The 18,342-nt window shown below is 34.2% G+C and overlaps 2 protein-coding genes across 3 annotated transcripts in view; one reads left to right on the top strand and one right to left on the bottom strand.

Moving 5' to 3' along the window:
- The first annotated feature begins 351 nt into the window (after window positions 1-351).
- Window positions 352-717, top strand: LOC108605277 (male accessory gland serine protease inhibitor). The gene is made up of 2 exons (XM_017994926.1): window positions 352-447; window positions 506-717. Exons 1-2 carry the CDS (start codon window positions 378-380, stop codon window positions 673-675), a joined length of 240 nt encoding a protein of 79 aa, XP_017850415.1. The 5' UTR covers window positions 352-377; the 3' UTR covers window positions 676-717.
- Window positions 718-1,798: 1,081 nt separating this feature from the next.
- The window catches only part of LOC108597270 (optomotor-blind protein), a 37,135-nt gene continuing 20,591 nt past the window's right edge, over window positions 1,799-18,342 (bottom strand). The window contains exons 5-8 of one of the 2 annotated variants that reach the window (XM_017983734.1): window positions 11,801-11,902; window positions 10,633-11,180; window positions 2,566-2,723; window positions 1,799-2,512 (exon numbers count right to left, since the gene is read on the bottom strand). In XM_017983734.1, coding sequence (XP_017839223.1) covers window positions 1,800-2,512; window positions 2,566-2,723; window positions 10,633-11,180; window positions 11,801-11,902 — 1,521 coding nt within the window. In that variant the 3' untranslated portion in view covers window position 1,799. The remainder of the gene's footprint in view (window positions 2,513-2,565; window positions 2,724-10,632; window positions 11,181-11,800; window positions 11,903-18,342) is intronic. The other variant, XM_017983742.1, reaches the window with a different exon arrangement.

The following is an 18,342-nucleotide window of genomic DNA, read 5'->3' as shown; positions in this document are numbered from 1 at the left end:
AATATTTGGACCATAATAAATTTTTCGTTATGTTATTATTTTAAAATTTATTTTATAGCAAAAATATTTAAGCCCTGCGAAATAAAAATGAAGTTCAAAGTTTGATGAACAGCAGTCAATTATTAATTTATTAGTTACCTCTTATACGCACAACTCAAAGCTACCCTTTTTAGCATTATGCATAAGCAAAGTGTATAAATAATTTCACCTCAAATACAAGTTTAAGTTTGTTGATTATTTTTAATTTTTTGCCACATCCACTTGACCCTCAAAATAAATGCGCGATAAGCGGCAGAGCAGCCGGTTTGGCGACTATATAATAAGGCTGCAGCATCCGAGTTCCTCATTCAGGTTGCAAATCTCTACTGCTTAACAAGATGAAATATTTTGCGCTACTTTTGCTGCTCTGCACGCTGCTGTGCAGCACTTGGGCTGGGCTTAAGAATCGTAAGTTATAAACATAGTAAAAAAAAGTACTGAATTTTAATTATCGATATTTCAACAGCTGCTTGTGGTGAGGAATTTGGCTTAATGGGCTCGTGTCGCTCCCAGCAGCCCAAGTGGACTTATCGTCGTGATACCAATGAATGCGTTAACTTCAATTATGGCGGCTGCGAGGGCAATCAGAATAGATTCGATACCAAGGTCCTTTGCGAAAAGACCTGCAAAGTTTAAGCTGTACAAGCAAATTTGAAATAAATTATATAATTGTGGAAATTTTAATGTTTTATTTTCAATTATTGTATATGAACTTGTTAAACTTTTTTTTTTATTATTTTCATATTAAGTTTTTGCGCTTTGCTAGGCTAGGTGCTGTTTACTTAATTAGTTGCGATAATGTCTGTCTATATATGCTTACTTATATAGTAATAATTTTGCTTTATATATGCTCAATAGTTGATAAGTTATATATATAATATAATCATTTGTTAGGCAGCTTTAGCTTAGATCTCAAATACTTTTGTTGCTTAGTGCTATTTAAATATTTTTTATATAATTTTATATATTTTTTTTCGTTTATTTTAGTAGCTTGCCATAACCATAACTAACTAGCTAATTTATATATATTAAATGTATGTTTTTATTTATTGTATGTTGCGCGCTAGTTGCGCATAAAGTAAATATTAAAACTAGGCATAGATATTAGGGTGACCAATGCTTAACTTAACATAGCAACTTGCAGTAATTAATATAAAAAATTTATATATTTTATTGTTATATGTCATTTAAATATGCGTATATTTTTAAAAACAAAAGCAACCAACAATATTAAAAAAAAAGCTTAGTTAATAATAAAAGAAAAATTAAATATAACAAAAATAATACTTTAATTTTAAAAGCATTAATTTGTCATAAATTTCCTTCATTTTGAAATAATTTTTGATATATAAAAAAATACGCTCATTACTTAATCACAAAAATAATTTTGATTTTTAGCCAGATTAGTTTTTTACATAAAAAAATTAATAAAGTAAAAAATATATTTTATTTAAATTAAAATTAATATAAAATAAAAATATATTTTAAACTTGCACAACATTTGTACTTACAAAAATTAATAAAAATATATATAAACTTGCACAACATTTTTGTTTAAAAAAAGTGAATAAAACAAAAATATATTTGAAGCTTGCACAACATTTTTGCTTAAAAAAAATTAATAAAAATATATTTTAAAATAATTTGCGCATATTTTTGTTGCATGGTCTGCGATCACCCTAATTTAAAATATTTATATAATATATAGCTGCTTAATATTAATTAAATAATTGCATATTTATATTTATATAGATTGCACTTTACTCGCTTTTGTGCAACATGCTGGCAACATTGCCATTAACTGTTGCTGCTGCTGATGTTGCAGCTGTTGTTGTTGTTGCTGCTGCTGCTGGCGGTGATTGCTGTCGCACTTGATGTTGCTGCTGCAGCTGCGTAGGCGTTGTAGGCGGTGATAATGTTGCATGTTGCTGCTGCTGCTGCTGTTGATGATGATGATGATAAGCTGCTGCCGACTCGGCCAAGTCCAGCAGCGCAGCCGAAGTGGCACTAGCACTAGCTGGAGCTGCATTTAGACCATTCATAGTGCTCGCCGTCATATCCTGCGCCTCATGCTTCAGCCGCAGCGCATTGTTGTTGTTGTTGTTATGATGACTGCTGTTGTTGTTGTTGTGATGATGATGATGCCCCAGAGCGGGATGATGCGCAAATGACAGCGGCGGCAAGTGCAGTCCAGGAAAAGCCAAACCCGCTGCCGCTGCTGCATGCAGCGACTGCAGCAGCGCTGCCGAATGCTCCTGCGCCTTGCGTCGCAGCTCAGCCACCGAATTGGAGCGCGGATCATGCGATCCACTGCTTGACTTGGGTGACTCCGGCGAGCTCGCCGCCGAGCTGCTGCTCACGGGCACATTCAGCGGTGCCATGGAGCTTGCGCTCGTCGCTGGCGGCAGCGGCGGCGGCTTCAGCGAGCAGCAAGAGCAAAGACTTTGGAACGGCGACACACCTGCAGCAAAAACTTTTTAAGCATAAATTGGCACTTTTTATATTTAGAATAATTGCAGGCTATACCTTTAAGTCCTGGAAACAGCGGCTGATGCGTAAACTGCGCTGCCAAATGCGGCGGCAGGAACAGCGGCGGATGATTGGCGCTGCGCTGCGCTGCCGCGGCCGCTGCTGCAGCGGCAACTGCGCTCTGCTCGCTCAGCACTGGACGAAAGCCGCAATTGCTGTAAGCATAAGAAAAATATAAAATTTATAAAAGATTTAATAATAAACATTTTAAGCTAATTTAAATTTTAATAAAACAAACTTTCTATTCGCTTTAAGCAATTTATAGCTTAAAATAAGAAAATGTATTTTTAAATTTAAATTTTGTTTTTGTCAATATGTCAAATATTTTTCTTTACTATAAATAAGTTACAAGCATTAATTTAATTTTTAACTCAAGCTTTCAATTCACTTTAAGCAATTTATAGCTAAAAATAAGCAAATAAAATTCTAAATAAATTTTAATGCTGTTTTTACTTAATAAATAAAATATTTTGCTGCAGCAAACTTTAAAATAAATAAGTTGTAAGCATTTTTAAGTTAAGAAGCGCTTTTAGTTACTAAGCCTTTGTTTTCTATTACTGCTTACAACTTGAAAACCTTAAACTTAGACTTTAAGTAATAAGTAAATAATTTAAGTAATAAAGTAAAATAAAATTTAAAATATATAAGCTCATATTGTAAATAAGTTAAAAGCATTTTAATTTTAATAAACGATATCAACAAAAAGCCCGTAAGTTTCTTTTTATGCTAATAACTTTAAAACTTAAAGCAATAAAGTCTACAAGAAAATAAAAAATATATTTGCTCATATTATAAATAATATAAGCAAACAGACTTTACTAATAAATAAATTACAAACATTTTATTTGAAATAAATGCTAACAGAAAATAACTTAGGTTTATTTTTATGCTGCAAACTTTACTTCAAACAATAAATCATAAAAATAAAACTGACAAAAATATTTGCTAATATTATAAAAATACAAAAACTATGCGCCTACATTTTCTATATAAATTTTTAAAGCAAAGCTAAATATTTTTTAAATATGTAATGTAAGCAATTATTATTATGTTAGATAAATAACCTTGTAAATAATAAATAAATATATTATTAAATTTTTATGAAAACTGTCTCTATTCTTTTCTCTTTCTATTCTGTATAGTCTCTATTCCTTTCTAATACTTTCGATTCATTCTCTAATATCTTAGTCTGCAGCTTAGGCTGAGAAAGTTTTAGCGCATTGCTGAACTTTCCTCACCCACCCAGCTGACAAATGTTTTTTTTTAATAATTAATAAACAGCCAGCAAATATTGTCATAGTAGCTAACACGCACACACACAAGCGCCAGCATTAATTAATGCTTAATTGAAATAAATTAAAACATTTTTATGCGTAATTGCATTATTATTAATAAACCTAAATATTTTTTATATGTATGCATGCATAACTCTTGCTTTTGTTGTTGTTGTGGTTGTTGTTGTTGTCTAGGCCGCTGTATTTCCATTTTAATTGAATGAAATATAACGCTTAGGTCAGAGCACAGCAGCAATAAACATCAACAATTTAATGCAATTTAAACATTTTTAATTGATAAGCAAGCCAACAATGTTGGCTTCATAAAAAATACATATATATGCAGTCCTAATATAGATAAATGTTATATAGCGAAGCATAATCCATTAATAAAATTAACATGTAAATAATTTTAATTGACGCAGCAGCAAAAAAAAATGCAATAAACTTTTTCATTTCAAGCCTTGAAGCTCTGCTGCATGTAAATTTTTATAAAATTTAATAATTCTTAGTGCGACTGCTAACTGAAACACACAAATCTGTCTCTGAATGCTAATCGATTGGGCTTGGGGGGCAGTTGGGGGGCGCTGCAGGACTCGCGACCACAGTCGTTGGGCCACAGTCGTCGCGGCTGACGCTTTTAATTCTTTTCACTTTTTTATTTTTTGATGTAACAACCACTGTTGAGTCCTCCCCCCAGCTGCGCTCCCCAGTCGCTAAGCCTGTGTCCTGATTTTTGAGGTTTGACCGCTTTTGCTTGAAACAGAATTTTGTATGCGACAACTGTTTGTGTGTTAGTGTGTGTGTGTGTGCGTCAAGTTTTTCACATTTTTCTTTGCAGTTTTTCCTTTTACACTGATGAATTTTTCAATAGCTCAAGCTTAGCGCAAAACGTTTTATGCATCTTAATATGAATTTAGTTAAGCAAAAGAATAATTTTAATTTTAAACTACATTTGAAAAAAAAAAACATTTTTATATAAAATGTGTTGCTGTCAAATCAAATTAGTTGAAATATAAATATCACAATTTATTAACAAAATATATGAATGTAGCTATAAATGTGTAAGCAAGCAAGAAACTAAAAAATTATATAAAAAAGTATATAAAAAATAAAAGATTTCAAGCGAAACAAATAAATAAAAAATGAGTTTAATAAATTTGTATAAAAATATTTATAAAAAAAGCTAATATAAGTACTTAATATACAACTGATATAACTAAAAAAAATTAAATTATTTATTTATTTAGTTAATGTCAACTATAAACAGTCGACGGTAAAAAGAAAATGAATACAAATTTAACCAAATTAAATTTAAAAGTAAGTTTTTGATTTTAAATTTGAAAAGTTTTTGTATATTAAATATATAGAATTAATCAATATTTCATTGCACGTTAGCACCGTTTATTAATATTTTATATTTCCGAAAAATAAAAGTATAACAAAATTATATTAAATATTTAGTTGATGTCTAATAAAGCAACAAAAATTATAATAAAAAATATATAGCAAATAAAAAATATTTTTTAATATAATTGAGACAACATTTTCATTGCTATTTTTATATAAATAGCAGCAGTTGTATACATAAAAAATATAAATACAAATTATATTTCAAATTTGATAAGAACATTTATTAAAAAATTATTAGAATAAAGTTTTTTTTATCTTAAGCTGTCTTCAATTATAATTAAAAATGCCTCACAATATAATTGAGGCAACAAAAACGTCGTCAGTAATTTACTTTTATATAAAATTTACTTTTTATTTAGAAGCAGCAAACTGAGTTCTGGACTAGACATGGGGCACCCAATTAGGCAGCGCCGAGCAGCCAAAAGCAAAAGAGTCCAAGCTTAACAACAACACAAACAAGCGCAAATATAGACACTTGGCAAAGTATGCGCAGACACCCTACCCCAGCGCACACACACCCTACGCTACGCTACAGACAGTTGCAGTGTAGCTTGTAGCGCTGAAAAAAGCTGCAAAACTTAAATGTTTGCGTATAATTAAGCACTCATGCTTTGGTCGTAATTAAATTTTGCATGTGCACAGTCAAACAGCAGCCCCTCGACCATGCCCACCCCCGCCCTAATGTTGCAGCTTGAGTCTCTGCAGTTGAAATTGTTGAGCCAAGACAACGTCTGGCATTGCCGCAGGCGCACGCCACGCCCCCTTTCCAAGCTGCCACGCCCCGCAGTACTAATTAAGACATGCCAGCTGGCTCGAGTGTTGTCGTTGAGCTCGTTAGTTAGTACATAACTTTTGCTATAGGCCAACTTGAAGTCGAGCGCGCTCGTCGTGGGGCCAACATGGCGTATGACAAAACTTTTTGACTACAAAATTTTCGCACTTTACGCAGATTGACTTTTGCGCAAAAGGATAAAGTTTTTTTTAATGAATTTTTTACACATGTTACCGCTAGCTCTGAGCACACAAATTAACGCGCAACACCTGAGCACAACCAAAAGTTAATTTCCGCAGCAAAAGTTTTGCCTTTTTCCTCATTTTTTATTTTGTTGCGTTGCGTTTTAATTGCGTTGGTAGCAAAATCAACAACGCGCAGCTTTTGAACATTATATGCTTATTATATTAGGCTAAGCTACCCAACCAGCCCCCAAGCACCCACCCCCCAACCACCCTCTGCTGACTGTTGCCAGCTTATTTTAATTGCATGATGAATATTAAAATATTTGCTCAATTTATTATTCAAGCATTTTGAGGTGCGCGCAGCTTCAAAATTATTGCCTTGGCCTAACTAAATAGCTACTTATGTATATATACATATATACCGTTATGTATATAGACTAAGCATATGCTTTGCTTACATGTTTAAGCAGCCGCCTTGAGCTCTAATTAACTATTTAGTTAGTTGTGCATAAACTAGCAGCAAATGCTTGGCATAGTTTTCAAATTTAAAATGTTATAAAATTTAAATGCACAGCGCGTGCTATAAAAAATTATTATTTATTATGCTAATTTAATTTCAAATAAACATAGCTGCATCATCTATTTATTTATCTAGCGCTCTATGCTAATTATTTAAGCCATTGCTTCCCATGAATTTTATATGAGCTTCACTTAACTCCTAAACTTGCGTTCAAGATCAAGCTTAACTTTTGTTGATCAACAAAATAATTTGCATTTAAATTTATTCAAGTGCTTTGTACACACAAAATTAATTGCTGACTCATAATAATTATGCATGATTGATATTTTTGTTAATATTAACACTGACAGTTCATTGAAATAAATAAATTGATTTTGCAAGCTGCTTAAATTTATGACAACTAAAATGTCTTGACATAATTTCTTGGCTTTATAAGTTTGTTATTTATTATTTTAATAAGAAATGTTTAGCCTGACAAAATTTGTATATTTTTAGCTTTAATTATGTAGCCAGACAATATTTTTATATGTAACATTTTTAGCTTTATTTTTTTTTAAAAACGCTAAATTATAATTGTAAATTTTGAGAGCAATTAAATTTGTTAATGCAAGTTTTTAAGCTATAATTATTTTTAAAATAATAATAAAATTATATTTACAAGTTCTTAGACCAATAAAATTTAATATTTGAAATAAAGTTATAAATAATTTGCAAATATTGATCAAATTATATTTTAAAACTTTTAGACAAATAAAATTTGTTTATCTAAGATTTTCATCTAAATTTTTATTCAAAAATTAAAACACTGCAATTTTTCTTAAGCGTACTAATTTTTAATTAATTTGAATCAGTCTTAGTTAGTTAAAAAATTTATTTTTTTTATTTAATTTAATTTGCATTAGTCTTATAAAAACTATGAAATGTATTTAAAAATGCAAGTAGCAAATGTTGAAGCCTCAACTTATTGTTTATTAAATATTTACAATTAACTGAAAAGTTAAAAGCAAATAATTTAGCGCTCAATTGCTATTAAATAATATATTTTACTGCGCTTATTAACAAATACAAGTTACATAAGCTGCTATAACTTATGTAAGCGAAAATAAAACTGGTTCAAGGTTTGTTAATTGTCGGCAGAAGCTGAACTGAGATGCGAGACAGTTCCAAGCGACTGATTGTGTTGTGAGTGCTTTGGATTTGCATAAAATATGCCAAATAAAAAAAATAAGTATCTTGTAGATAAAATACAGTTACAAAGGCTATAGAGTGCATAGCTAATGCGATGATAAATGTTTGCGATGAAACGCTCGAATTGCGTTCAGGACTTGAAGCATCCGTTGAGTGGGCATTAGCATATCTATATAGATATAGCTAAAGTCGTTGGGAATTGATTTGGTCAACCGTTGCAACAACAAAGCAGCAGGCGTCATATATAAAAAATGAAATGATTCTAATGATTCAGCAAAACACAACGGGATGTCAACTCCCCCCAGCCACTTGGCCTGATAGCTACTGCGCTATTATATCCTGATCCCTAATGTTGTTGTTGCTGCTGCTGTTTTCTCTCTTTTTTTATTATTGTTATTGTGGTGTGACGCTTTATTGTTATCTGAACGCGTTGACATGTGAGCGGTCGAGCGGCCGCCCGTGGACCTTTTTGCCGGCTGATGAGACCGCCCACTGCTGCAGCTACTGGCACTACTACTGGTACACCCTAACGCCTTTTGTTGGCTGCGGCATATGCTGGCAAAAAAAAACCAAATCCAAACACACCCTCATTTACGCCCAATTAAATTTTCAAGTTGCTTTTTATGACGAATTGCGGCTTAAGTTTGAAATAAAATAAAAATAAAAAAGAGAGCAGACGCTGCTAAGAAAATTGCTATGTCATGCCAAGCATGTAAAAACTTAGTTAAAATCTGAATATAACCACAGATTTGAGGTGCAGAAATGTTAAATATTTCGTTCTAATATTTGTATTATTTTAAAAATGAATTATTAGTTTTAAAATATACGTTACAAGTTCAAGCGACGCTGCTATAATTTGTTTAATTTTAGATGCAGCTATAGCAACTTAAAGTTTATATAAAAAATATTTTATTAAATTTTAAAAATGCAGCTTAATAAAAGGAAATAAAATAAAATATGGAGCACAAGTAATGAAATTGAATTAAAATTCAAATCTATTGCTAAAACTAAATCAATGAAATCTTTATGTACTTTAGACTTTTTGTATTTTTTATTCGTAATTCTTGATGGAGTACAAGTAATGAAATTGATTTGAAATTCCAAGCTGAATCAATGAAAACTTTATGTACTTAGAGTTTAAAGTTCTTTTATAAATTTTATATATGCTAAGTATTTTTTTATTCGTAATTCTTGCAATGTAGAAACTTTCCACTTATTGCTGGCAATTTCAAAAACAAAACATAAATTCCATTTAATAGCTATTACCAACCCCACTCCCTCCCCTGCTGATCAATTGATTAGTTAGCTTTTGACTCAAAGCACGTGCCATTGTCTAAACTGGCAAGATAGCATCATTAGCGCTATAGTTTTTATCGAGTATCGAGTGGTATCCTTAGCTGGGCGGGCTTAGAGCAAATGCTTAATGTTTCCGCTGGCGCACACGACATCCGTGCTGACCGGAAGTGCGCCAATGGAATTTAAACGTTTCTCATCCAAAACATTAACTGAGCACTGCAGCTTCCGTTTTGCGCTGCGCTGCGCACGCCTGTTCAATAGCCCGTGCCCAAAAGATTCCTGTGCCACCGCAGGAGTCAAGAAGTTAGAGCAAGACCTTAGCATGCACCCCCCACCCTAACTCCAGTTCTAATGTCATTATTGCTCTCATTGTGGTCATTGTCTGTTTGTTCTCTTTCGTTCCCTGTCTGTCTGAGCTCCCACTCTTAATCAATTGCTAATTTAGTCATCGTCGCCCTTCGCCTGCTCATAAGGGTGACATTTTCAACTTGCAAACACCCACCCACCCCCAACCAATCTCAGTTTTGTAAATATTTGCTTGGAAAATTGTTCTCCTGGGGTGTTGTTGGCAATGTTTGCTTTGTATTTGATGTGCTCACAGTTGTTTGTTGTTGTGCTCATTGTCAAATTGACGACACTTGCCATGAAAATTTATTGTTTGTTGCTCTTGCATTCCCAATTGTTAATCTCTCAGCACACTCGGGTAGGGCTTAATGACACCCAGACAATTAGCAGCTAAGGGCGCTGCTATGTTTACAGATTTCTTGATTGTTATTATTTATATAAGCGATCAAATCGTAATTAGACTGTGAAATTAGCTTGATAGCAAATTAGTCCCATGCCAGTCACATTAGCTACCCAGAAATTTTGGGAGATTTCGCTACAATTTGCCACGACAAGTTGTCTTAGGTTTTAATTGGGATTTTCTTGACTGTTTCTCAATTTGAACTATTAATATACAAAATATTCTACACAAAATTGCATTTGACTATAAATTTGTATATAAATATTAAATAATGTTTTAAGCTCGCGCATATTTTTGTTATATAATTTTGAAGTAAAGACCCCAATAAGCTTGGAAAGCAGTTGGTTCGCTTGGAGTTCTCGAAAAGCAAAGTTTTGCTATTCCAAATTTAACATTGGAAACCTTTTTTGGTATAAATTAGAATAGATAGAATAGAATGATAAGATATAGTACACTTATAAATATAAAAATAATCGTAAAAAAACAACACCATGGTGTTTTTTCTATTGCCCTATTAGTTCCTTTATATCTAATTTCATTCTAGCTTTGTTTATCGAGCTATAACGCTTCATTTCCAAATCTATTTTCAAGCATAGCAGCTATTGGAATACCAATAATATATACATCCAAATTTATACCCTAGTTTAATTAATTTAAATTTGTTTACTCACTTGTCATTGTTGACGCTGCCGGCGCCAAAGCTGCCAAAGATGTGACTGCCAAAAGCAGCAGCTGCTGCGCTGGCGCTGGAGTGTGGCAGCTGTGCGGCCGAGTGGGGCGTAGTGGGCGTGGGTGTGGAGGAGGCCGAATTGTTGGAGGAGGCGGCGTTGGCCATGCGCGAGCCAGTGGTCAATTGCATGGGTCCGCCCACCTCAATGGGCGAGTCGGTGTTGCGTGAGTTCGAGGGACTGTTGGCGGGGCCCAGGGCCAGGGCCAGCGAGGTGTGCTCATCGCGCATGCCGGGCGAGGGGGAGCCGGCGCTAATGGAGCCCAACGACTGCGAGGCCGAGTGCGGTGTGGCGGTGAGATGAGCGCTGGATAATGGACGCTCATTGTCGCTAGAGTCCAAATGCGCGCCCGGGGAGCTACGTGAATGTGGTCCCTGCTCCAAGGGACCATTGGTCAGTGGACTGTGCGAACGTTGGCGTGGCGGCAGCTCATCCATATCATCGTCTATCTCGCCGGTTATATCAGGCGACGATTCGCGTGAGTCATGCAGCTATTAAGGGAAGGGAAGAGAGACAGAGCAGCGAGCTTGGTTAGCAAAAGTTTAAATTGAAATGTGCAGTGTTGAAAATTCTATAAAAAATTAAGTGCTTAATTTAAAATTATTAATATAATTATATAATATAAAATGTGGCACAAAATTATTTTTAATGCAACCAAAAATTTTTAAAATGTGTTTGAAATTATTAAAACAAAAAGTTTTTACACATAATAATCCAAAATATTTTTTTTAATGCCGCAAGTTATTTTTAAATTTTTATATGTTAATATATATATTGAAAACTATTAAAATAATGAATTTTTTAATGTAGTGCTTTTAAACATTTATTAATAAACATAGCAAGAAGTTTTTAAAAAAATTTTTAGCAAATAATTCTAATTCAAATTCAAAACTTAGAAAGTTTTAAAATATTTTTTAATTTGATTTAAAATTGTCTTAAGCAACTCTAGGCATAAATTGAATTAAAAACTATTTTTATATTCAAAGACACCACTTTAAAAATTAAAGCTGCTCAAACAAATTTAAAAATTTAAGTTAAAAATAATTTTCAAGTGACATATTCCTATTATTTTCCAACACTAATAGCATTATTTATCATAGGCTAAACTTACCTTATCCAATGAGCTGCTGCTTTCGCCATTTTCACGCTTGCGCTGCTCATCCTTGAGTCGTTCGGCTTTGCGCCACTTGGCCCGTCGATTTTGAAACCAAACCTGGCAAATGACATAAACACACAAAAAATGCCAAAGGGGGGAGGTAAGAGAAAGTTAGAAAATTGCTTTGGCTATGCCAATGATGATGTTATTTATGCTATGGCTGCCAACTTGGACTTGGCTGGCAGCCAATTGAAAATTGAAAAACTTTTCAAACAAAGCGCAAAGAGAAAAACAATAAACGCAATTTTCCACCTCAGCAAACTTTAACAATTTCAGCTGCAGCATATATATACAATATATATAAATATATATGTATGTGATGTATACAAATAAAATCAGATTTTCAATTTGCGGGCGCACACAACAAACAACAACATTTTTGGGAAAGCTTTGTAATCAGCGCCTAAATTGGTAAAGGCGCCAGCACAAGTGGGTGGTGGGGTGGGTTGCACACACACACATGTGTACTAATGAGCTACAATCAAGACAATACACGAGTCGAGTCTGAAGTCTGCGAGTTTCCTGCTGCTTGTTGTTGTTTTATTTGCTTTTAGTTCCGGCAACATTTTGTTGCCAAAGCTAATGGGATTGCAATCGCTCGTGTGTGTGCCTGTGTGTGTGTGTGTCTAAGCAAATTTCCTAATCAAAATTCAAATTAGACATTGTGCAGAAAGTTCGCATTGTTGTAATCATAACGCATAACATAAAACAATTTCAACATTTTTGCGCCTGCAGCCAAAACTCAGTAGCTAACGCTCTCTCTTTCACTCGCTTGTCCGCCATGTTGTTGCCACACTTGAGCACTGCTTAACCCCCCTTTAGACGCACAATAAATTGCAACCCCCAAGCAGCAGCAGCAGCAGCCACCACCCCCAATGAAAAAAACTTTACTCGAAGCTTTTGCTGTTGACGCCCACCAAAGTTACTTAATACAATATTTATGCCATAAGCACATTACCAATAAAATATGGCTGGGTAAACTTTTTTTTTGTGTGTGTTGTTGCCACCCCCTTAGTGTGCTGTTAGAGCGAGACAGCTAGCTAGCAACGAAAAATTGAATAATGAAAAACAATTGTGTGCGTCTGTCTGAACTGAACTTGCGCCCCCAAGCTAAATATATTTACATGCATACATAATTTCCACATATATATGTATGTGTGTGCGTGTGTGTGTGTGTATTTGCCTCAATCATAATTTCATGCACAATTTTGCTTTGTTTTATTGTCTGTTCAGCCCCCCCTATGCTAACCCCTAACGTGTTTCTTATTTATTCAATTCGCTTGGTTTAGTTTCTTGATTGCTTGGCGCTTAACTTTTGCACAGCACTGTGGTAGGGCATGTGCTTGCCTTAACAATCATTGCCGCTGGTGTTTTATTAATTATTTGCTTTTTGACAGTGCCAATTGCTAATTAAGTGCAAAATAGCAGCGTATACAAATTTTTAAAGCATACTTCAAGGCGCTCACTTTAAATTTTGTTGGCAACAATAGTTATAATTTTTTATTAATATGCATATGCCAGCATATATTTTTTTAGCGATTTTTATGCCTTATAAATTTAATGCTGTATATATATTTATATTTTATAACATTTAGCAATGAAATGCTTGCAATTTTGAATGCAAAAATATTATTAAAATTAAATTTTTATGCTGTGTAAAAATCTTTTAACGCTATAAATTTATTAGCGACACTTTTAGTTATTACTATTTTAGTTACAGCTTGAAATGCTATTAATTTGATGCTGCTATGTTGTATATAAATCTTAACCAGCTAAAAAATTACTAAAAATATTTTTATTTAATTATTTTTTAAGTAAAGCAAACTTTTGAAAAATGAAATAAAATATATATATATATGCTTGCGCAATTTTGGAATTTAACAGCAAGCTTATTAGCTGTTTTGTATATTTTAAAATTTATTTAAAATTAAAAACATAATTTCAAAATTTTCAAGTCTTTTATTTGTTTTATAATAAATTGTTTTCAAGCTTGAAGAAGCCTTGTCAAGCTCATTACGCTTACCCAGCTCAAAACTCAAACTCAACTTGGCGTAATCAATGCTAAACTCAAGTAGCTCAAGTAGCTGCTTCAACTAATTTGTTTGTTTTGTTTATGGGAACACCCTAAGGCGACAAAGGTGCTCATAATTTTAAAGCTACAACAATAGCGTCAGCAACTGCTACAAAAGGTAAACAATGCATAATTGTGGTTACAAGTTATAAAAAGCGATTTGGCAAACAAATAAGTGTAAATACAACAAGCAAAACACAATTCAACACAAAAAAAAGGAAACAATAAAGTAAACACCACTGCAGTACCCATTGGTACTTGGGGTGGTGGTTAGAGGGTAATTGTGGCAAGTGCGGACCATTAGGCGCGACAGCAGTGGCGGCAATGATGATGTTGCAGCTCAAGTGGAATGAATGGAACAGATGTGTTAATATCAAACGCATTTATGTTGAACCCTTTGCCGCAAGAACAATAATTGGGCTACCGCAGCAGCCAACACCCCTTAGCCTGCGCCTGCCTGCCCCAGGGGGGTGTGTGTATGTTGCATGCCTCAGGCAAAAAGCATATGCAATGCAAAGCGAAACTCACTCTTGCTGGCTCGCCTTCAACTTGGATCAGCATTAAAGGATTATTGTAGCAAATGCAATTATTTGACAGGTCCAGCCCTGCGACTAGTTTCTCCCTGCTTACCTCGCCCACTCTCTATGTCTTGGCTATGATTATAATAAATTATCAATTATTGGCATTATATGCGGCTGCTGTTTGTGCATTGAGCTGTGGGTGCTACACACATAAAAATATAATTCCAATTGAATTAGACTTGCTATTGTAATTCGAAACGAACAGCAAGTACTCATGAATATTTAGCGACTGATTTATTATACATATTAATATGATAAGTCTTAGGCATGGGCATTTACTGTGGCAAATTATTTGTTAAGCTGCTTAGGCATTTCGAAATGTTTCTAGTACCAACTATTAATCTTAAGCACAGAGATCTGAATCCTTAGAGGTGTATTTAATTATTAATAACTAAGTAAGATTTAATTGCAGTCTATATTAAATCTGTTTAATAATTCCATTGCTTTTTTTATTCCTATTACTTCTTAAGTATAAAGCTTCATGCATTTAAAATACTATTCATATAATTATTTTCTTTAAATAAACCATGTAGCTAATATAAATCATATGATATTTAAATAGCTCAATGCGCGCCAATAATGTGCAATAAATAAATAAAAATATATATAAGCATGGCATACACTCATTTTCACTGTTGACATCAAATGATAACACGTCTGCTCTGATTGAACACCGATCACTTACTGACTCTCGCCCACGCTGAGCAGTCGCCTTTATATAGGTGCGCGCTCTCTAAGCAAAGGGCTCACTCAAAATTGCGATGCGCTCGCTCTCAACATTGCACAAGGCTCTGAGCGCCTTGTAATAGCTGCAGCTGAGGCGGCCCCTCGCTTGCACGCATGTGTGTGAGTGTGTGTAAAGCACAGACTGCATGAATACCGATCGGCTCTCGCCCCCGCTAAGCAGTCGCCATTAAGCAAAGGGCTCGCTCTTAACAGTGCACGAGTCTCTGAGCGCTGAGGCCACACTTGCATGTGAGTGTGTGCGTGTGTAAAGCTGAACAGCGCTCAAAAATCAAACGATGCGCAGCAGCGCCAAAGAGAATGAAGCTGCACTCTGTGCAAATCAAAGCGATTAACAAAGGGCTTACTCTATACTGATGCGCTCGCTCTTAGCATTACACGACGCTCTGAGCGCTGAGCGCGCTGGAGCTACAAGACAGCTGAAGCTAAGGCACCTTGCTTGCATGCGTAACTGTATTTGTGTGAAATTGAACAGCGCTAAATACGAAGAGCAGCAACAAAAAGAGTGGATCGGTGCTCTGGTCAAATCAAAGCGATAAGCAAAGAGCGCACTCAATAATAATGCGCTCGCTCTCAATATTGCATTGAGCAGTGGGGCTACGTGATAGGTGCGTAAGTGTATGTGTGTGAAGTTGAGCAGCACTCTATATTAAAAGCAGCGCAGCATGCAGCGCCAAAGAGAGTGCAGCTGCGCTCTGAGCAATTCAAGCAATAAGACATGTTGCTGCTTGCTTAAAATACAAAAGATCAATATAAATGATAAAAAAACTTAGTTTTAACTGCTTTGACTACGCATTTAATATTAAAAATTTATTAAAATGCAATTGATTGCAGCAGCGCTAAAGAATTGAATCTTAGCAACATGTTGCGTGAAAATGTTGCTAGCCATTTATTAAATAAATTAATTGTCGCATAACAAATATTAAAATTTATATTATTTAGTCACTCTCACTGTCTGACGCTGACGCATTTCCTTTACTTAACGCATTGTCATTGTCGAATATTTTAAGCAGCAGATTAAAATTTATGGCGCTCTAGACAAATTGCTAACAACCTGTGCACTAAAACATGCAAATTAAGTCAAAAGCAAGTGACAAGAGAGAGGGGGGGAGCGGAACAGTGAGCGTCTGTTGATGTGTAAATTGCACAGATTAGAAAGCGGCGACTAAATTTGCGCGACATTTGCTTGCATTAGCTTTGAATTTGCTTGCAACGCCAGCTGACAATTAGCGGATCTACTTCAAGTTGCCACAGCTGCCACCCACTCGAGCACGTTGCCCACGCCGGCGTCAGAGATTGAGAGATCAGTGGCAAAGTTAATGAGGATGCAACGCTAACTAGACACGTAGCCTAGGCATAAAAAATAAAACACTTTGGTGGCGACTATTTCCGGCACAATTAGCAGGCAAACAAGTGTGTGGCAAGTACCACCCCCCCCTCAAAACCCACCCACAGTAAGCTACGCAACTTGTTTTTTTTTTCCCAAGCGTAAGCTGATACTTTTGAAGCTGCAGCCAAGTTAAATGTCACAAATATTATTTAACAATGGCACACACTTGTCGCAAACACGTGTACTTGTCAGCCTAACAAAATTAACCACCCACCCACCCACTGTCAACTTGTCCAACTTTACAAACTGACCTTTAAATGTCTAACAAAAAAATTGTAATAAAATACATAAAAAACAAGCAAAAACTGCCTGTTTTAGCTCTCGACTTGGCTTAGTCTGGGATTTCGATAATGGAATGAATGCCAAATATTTTGATGAGGGTGCAACCGCATTTTGACACATTCTCTTCGCTTGGCGCAAATAAATTTTATAATAAAATTTATTATGTACTTCATTTGATTCAGTTTTGTATATTTTCTGCTCTCCCTCGTTTTGTAACCTGATCCTGTTTGCCGTGCGCTGTCAATTTTCAGTCGCTCGGGCTTTTTCTTTTGCTTGCGCTGTTCATTTACTTAATGTATCAGTGGTGTCCTGGCTTAGGTCCTGGCGACAAAGACAAAGTGCTTTGAAGTTGCGCGGCTAATGCCTATAAATGATATTGATTGATAACTGCGCGATGAGCTGCCAAGTTACAGGTACTGATTTTATTGATTTATTGCCGAGTTCAGATTTTAAAGAAATTAAATGCGCAAAGCTTGAAAATTCTCACAAAGTTGCTGTGTTTTTAAAGAAATTTATATGAAAATTATTGAGTTTGATTTTAAAATTTTAAAATAAATTTATATGAAAATTGTTGAGTTTGATTTTAAAAAGCAAATTAAAGTTCAGTTTAAAAACTAAAATTAATATTGAAAAAATGTATTTGTTTTAAGAATAAAAATAAGCAGAATGAATTTTTTTTAACAAGCAAAATAAGCTGAAATATTTTTATTCCGCTTCATTATATTTTTTTTTTTTTTAATTCTCAATGCTCATATGCTTATTTTTCAAGAAATTTTTTTTCAAGCTCTTTAACATTTTATCAATCTATGTGTCTATATTTTGTTTAAAATATATATTTAAAAAAAATGCAATGCCTTTTTCCCAATTTTGTTGATAAAAATATGTTGATTTTTATATTATTTTTGTTTTATTTTTAATATTTTTTTTATTACTTTTTTGTTTTTTCTGTTTATTTATCAACAAGTATTTTTCGATTTCTCAGATTCTCTTTATGCTTCTCATTAACTAACATTTACTCATTTTTCTAATGTTTTTTTTCTTAGCAAGTATTTTTCGATTTGCAAGCTCTCAGCCAATGCGATTTATTGCCAACCTCGCTACGCGCTTCTCAAACTATAACATTAGCCAACTTTTGTTCACTTGCCTCAGCAACTTTTCGCTTTGTATTGTCTGCTGCCTCGCAATCTAAAAATATAATATACTTGCTAACTGTATATTGAAAAGTAAATTTGATTTATGCCGCATATAGCCAAAGCCAAGGGCAGCAAAAGTTGCCTAAAAATGTTTGAACGAACTTTGCATATTTACAAGTTAAGCAAGTGCTGCATACCAAAGTTGATGATAAAAATTGTTGCTCGCAGCGGTTATTGCATTAACCCCCTCAAAAGTTCAAGAGCCACTCTATATATATATATATATAGAGCTTATA

Source organism: Drosophila busckii, chromosome 2L, assembly GCF_011750605.1.
Source record: "Drosophila busckii strain San Diego stock center, stock number 13000-0081.31 chromosome 2L, ASM1175060v1, whole genome shotgun sequence".
Classification (NCBI taxonomy): domain Eukaryota; kingdom Metazoa; phylum Arthropoda; class Insecta; order Diptera; family Drosophilidae; genus Drosophila; species Drosophila busckii.
This window is presented reverse-complemented; position numbering and strand designations above follow the sequence as displayed.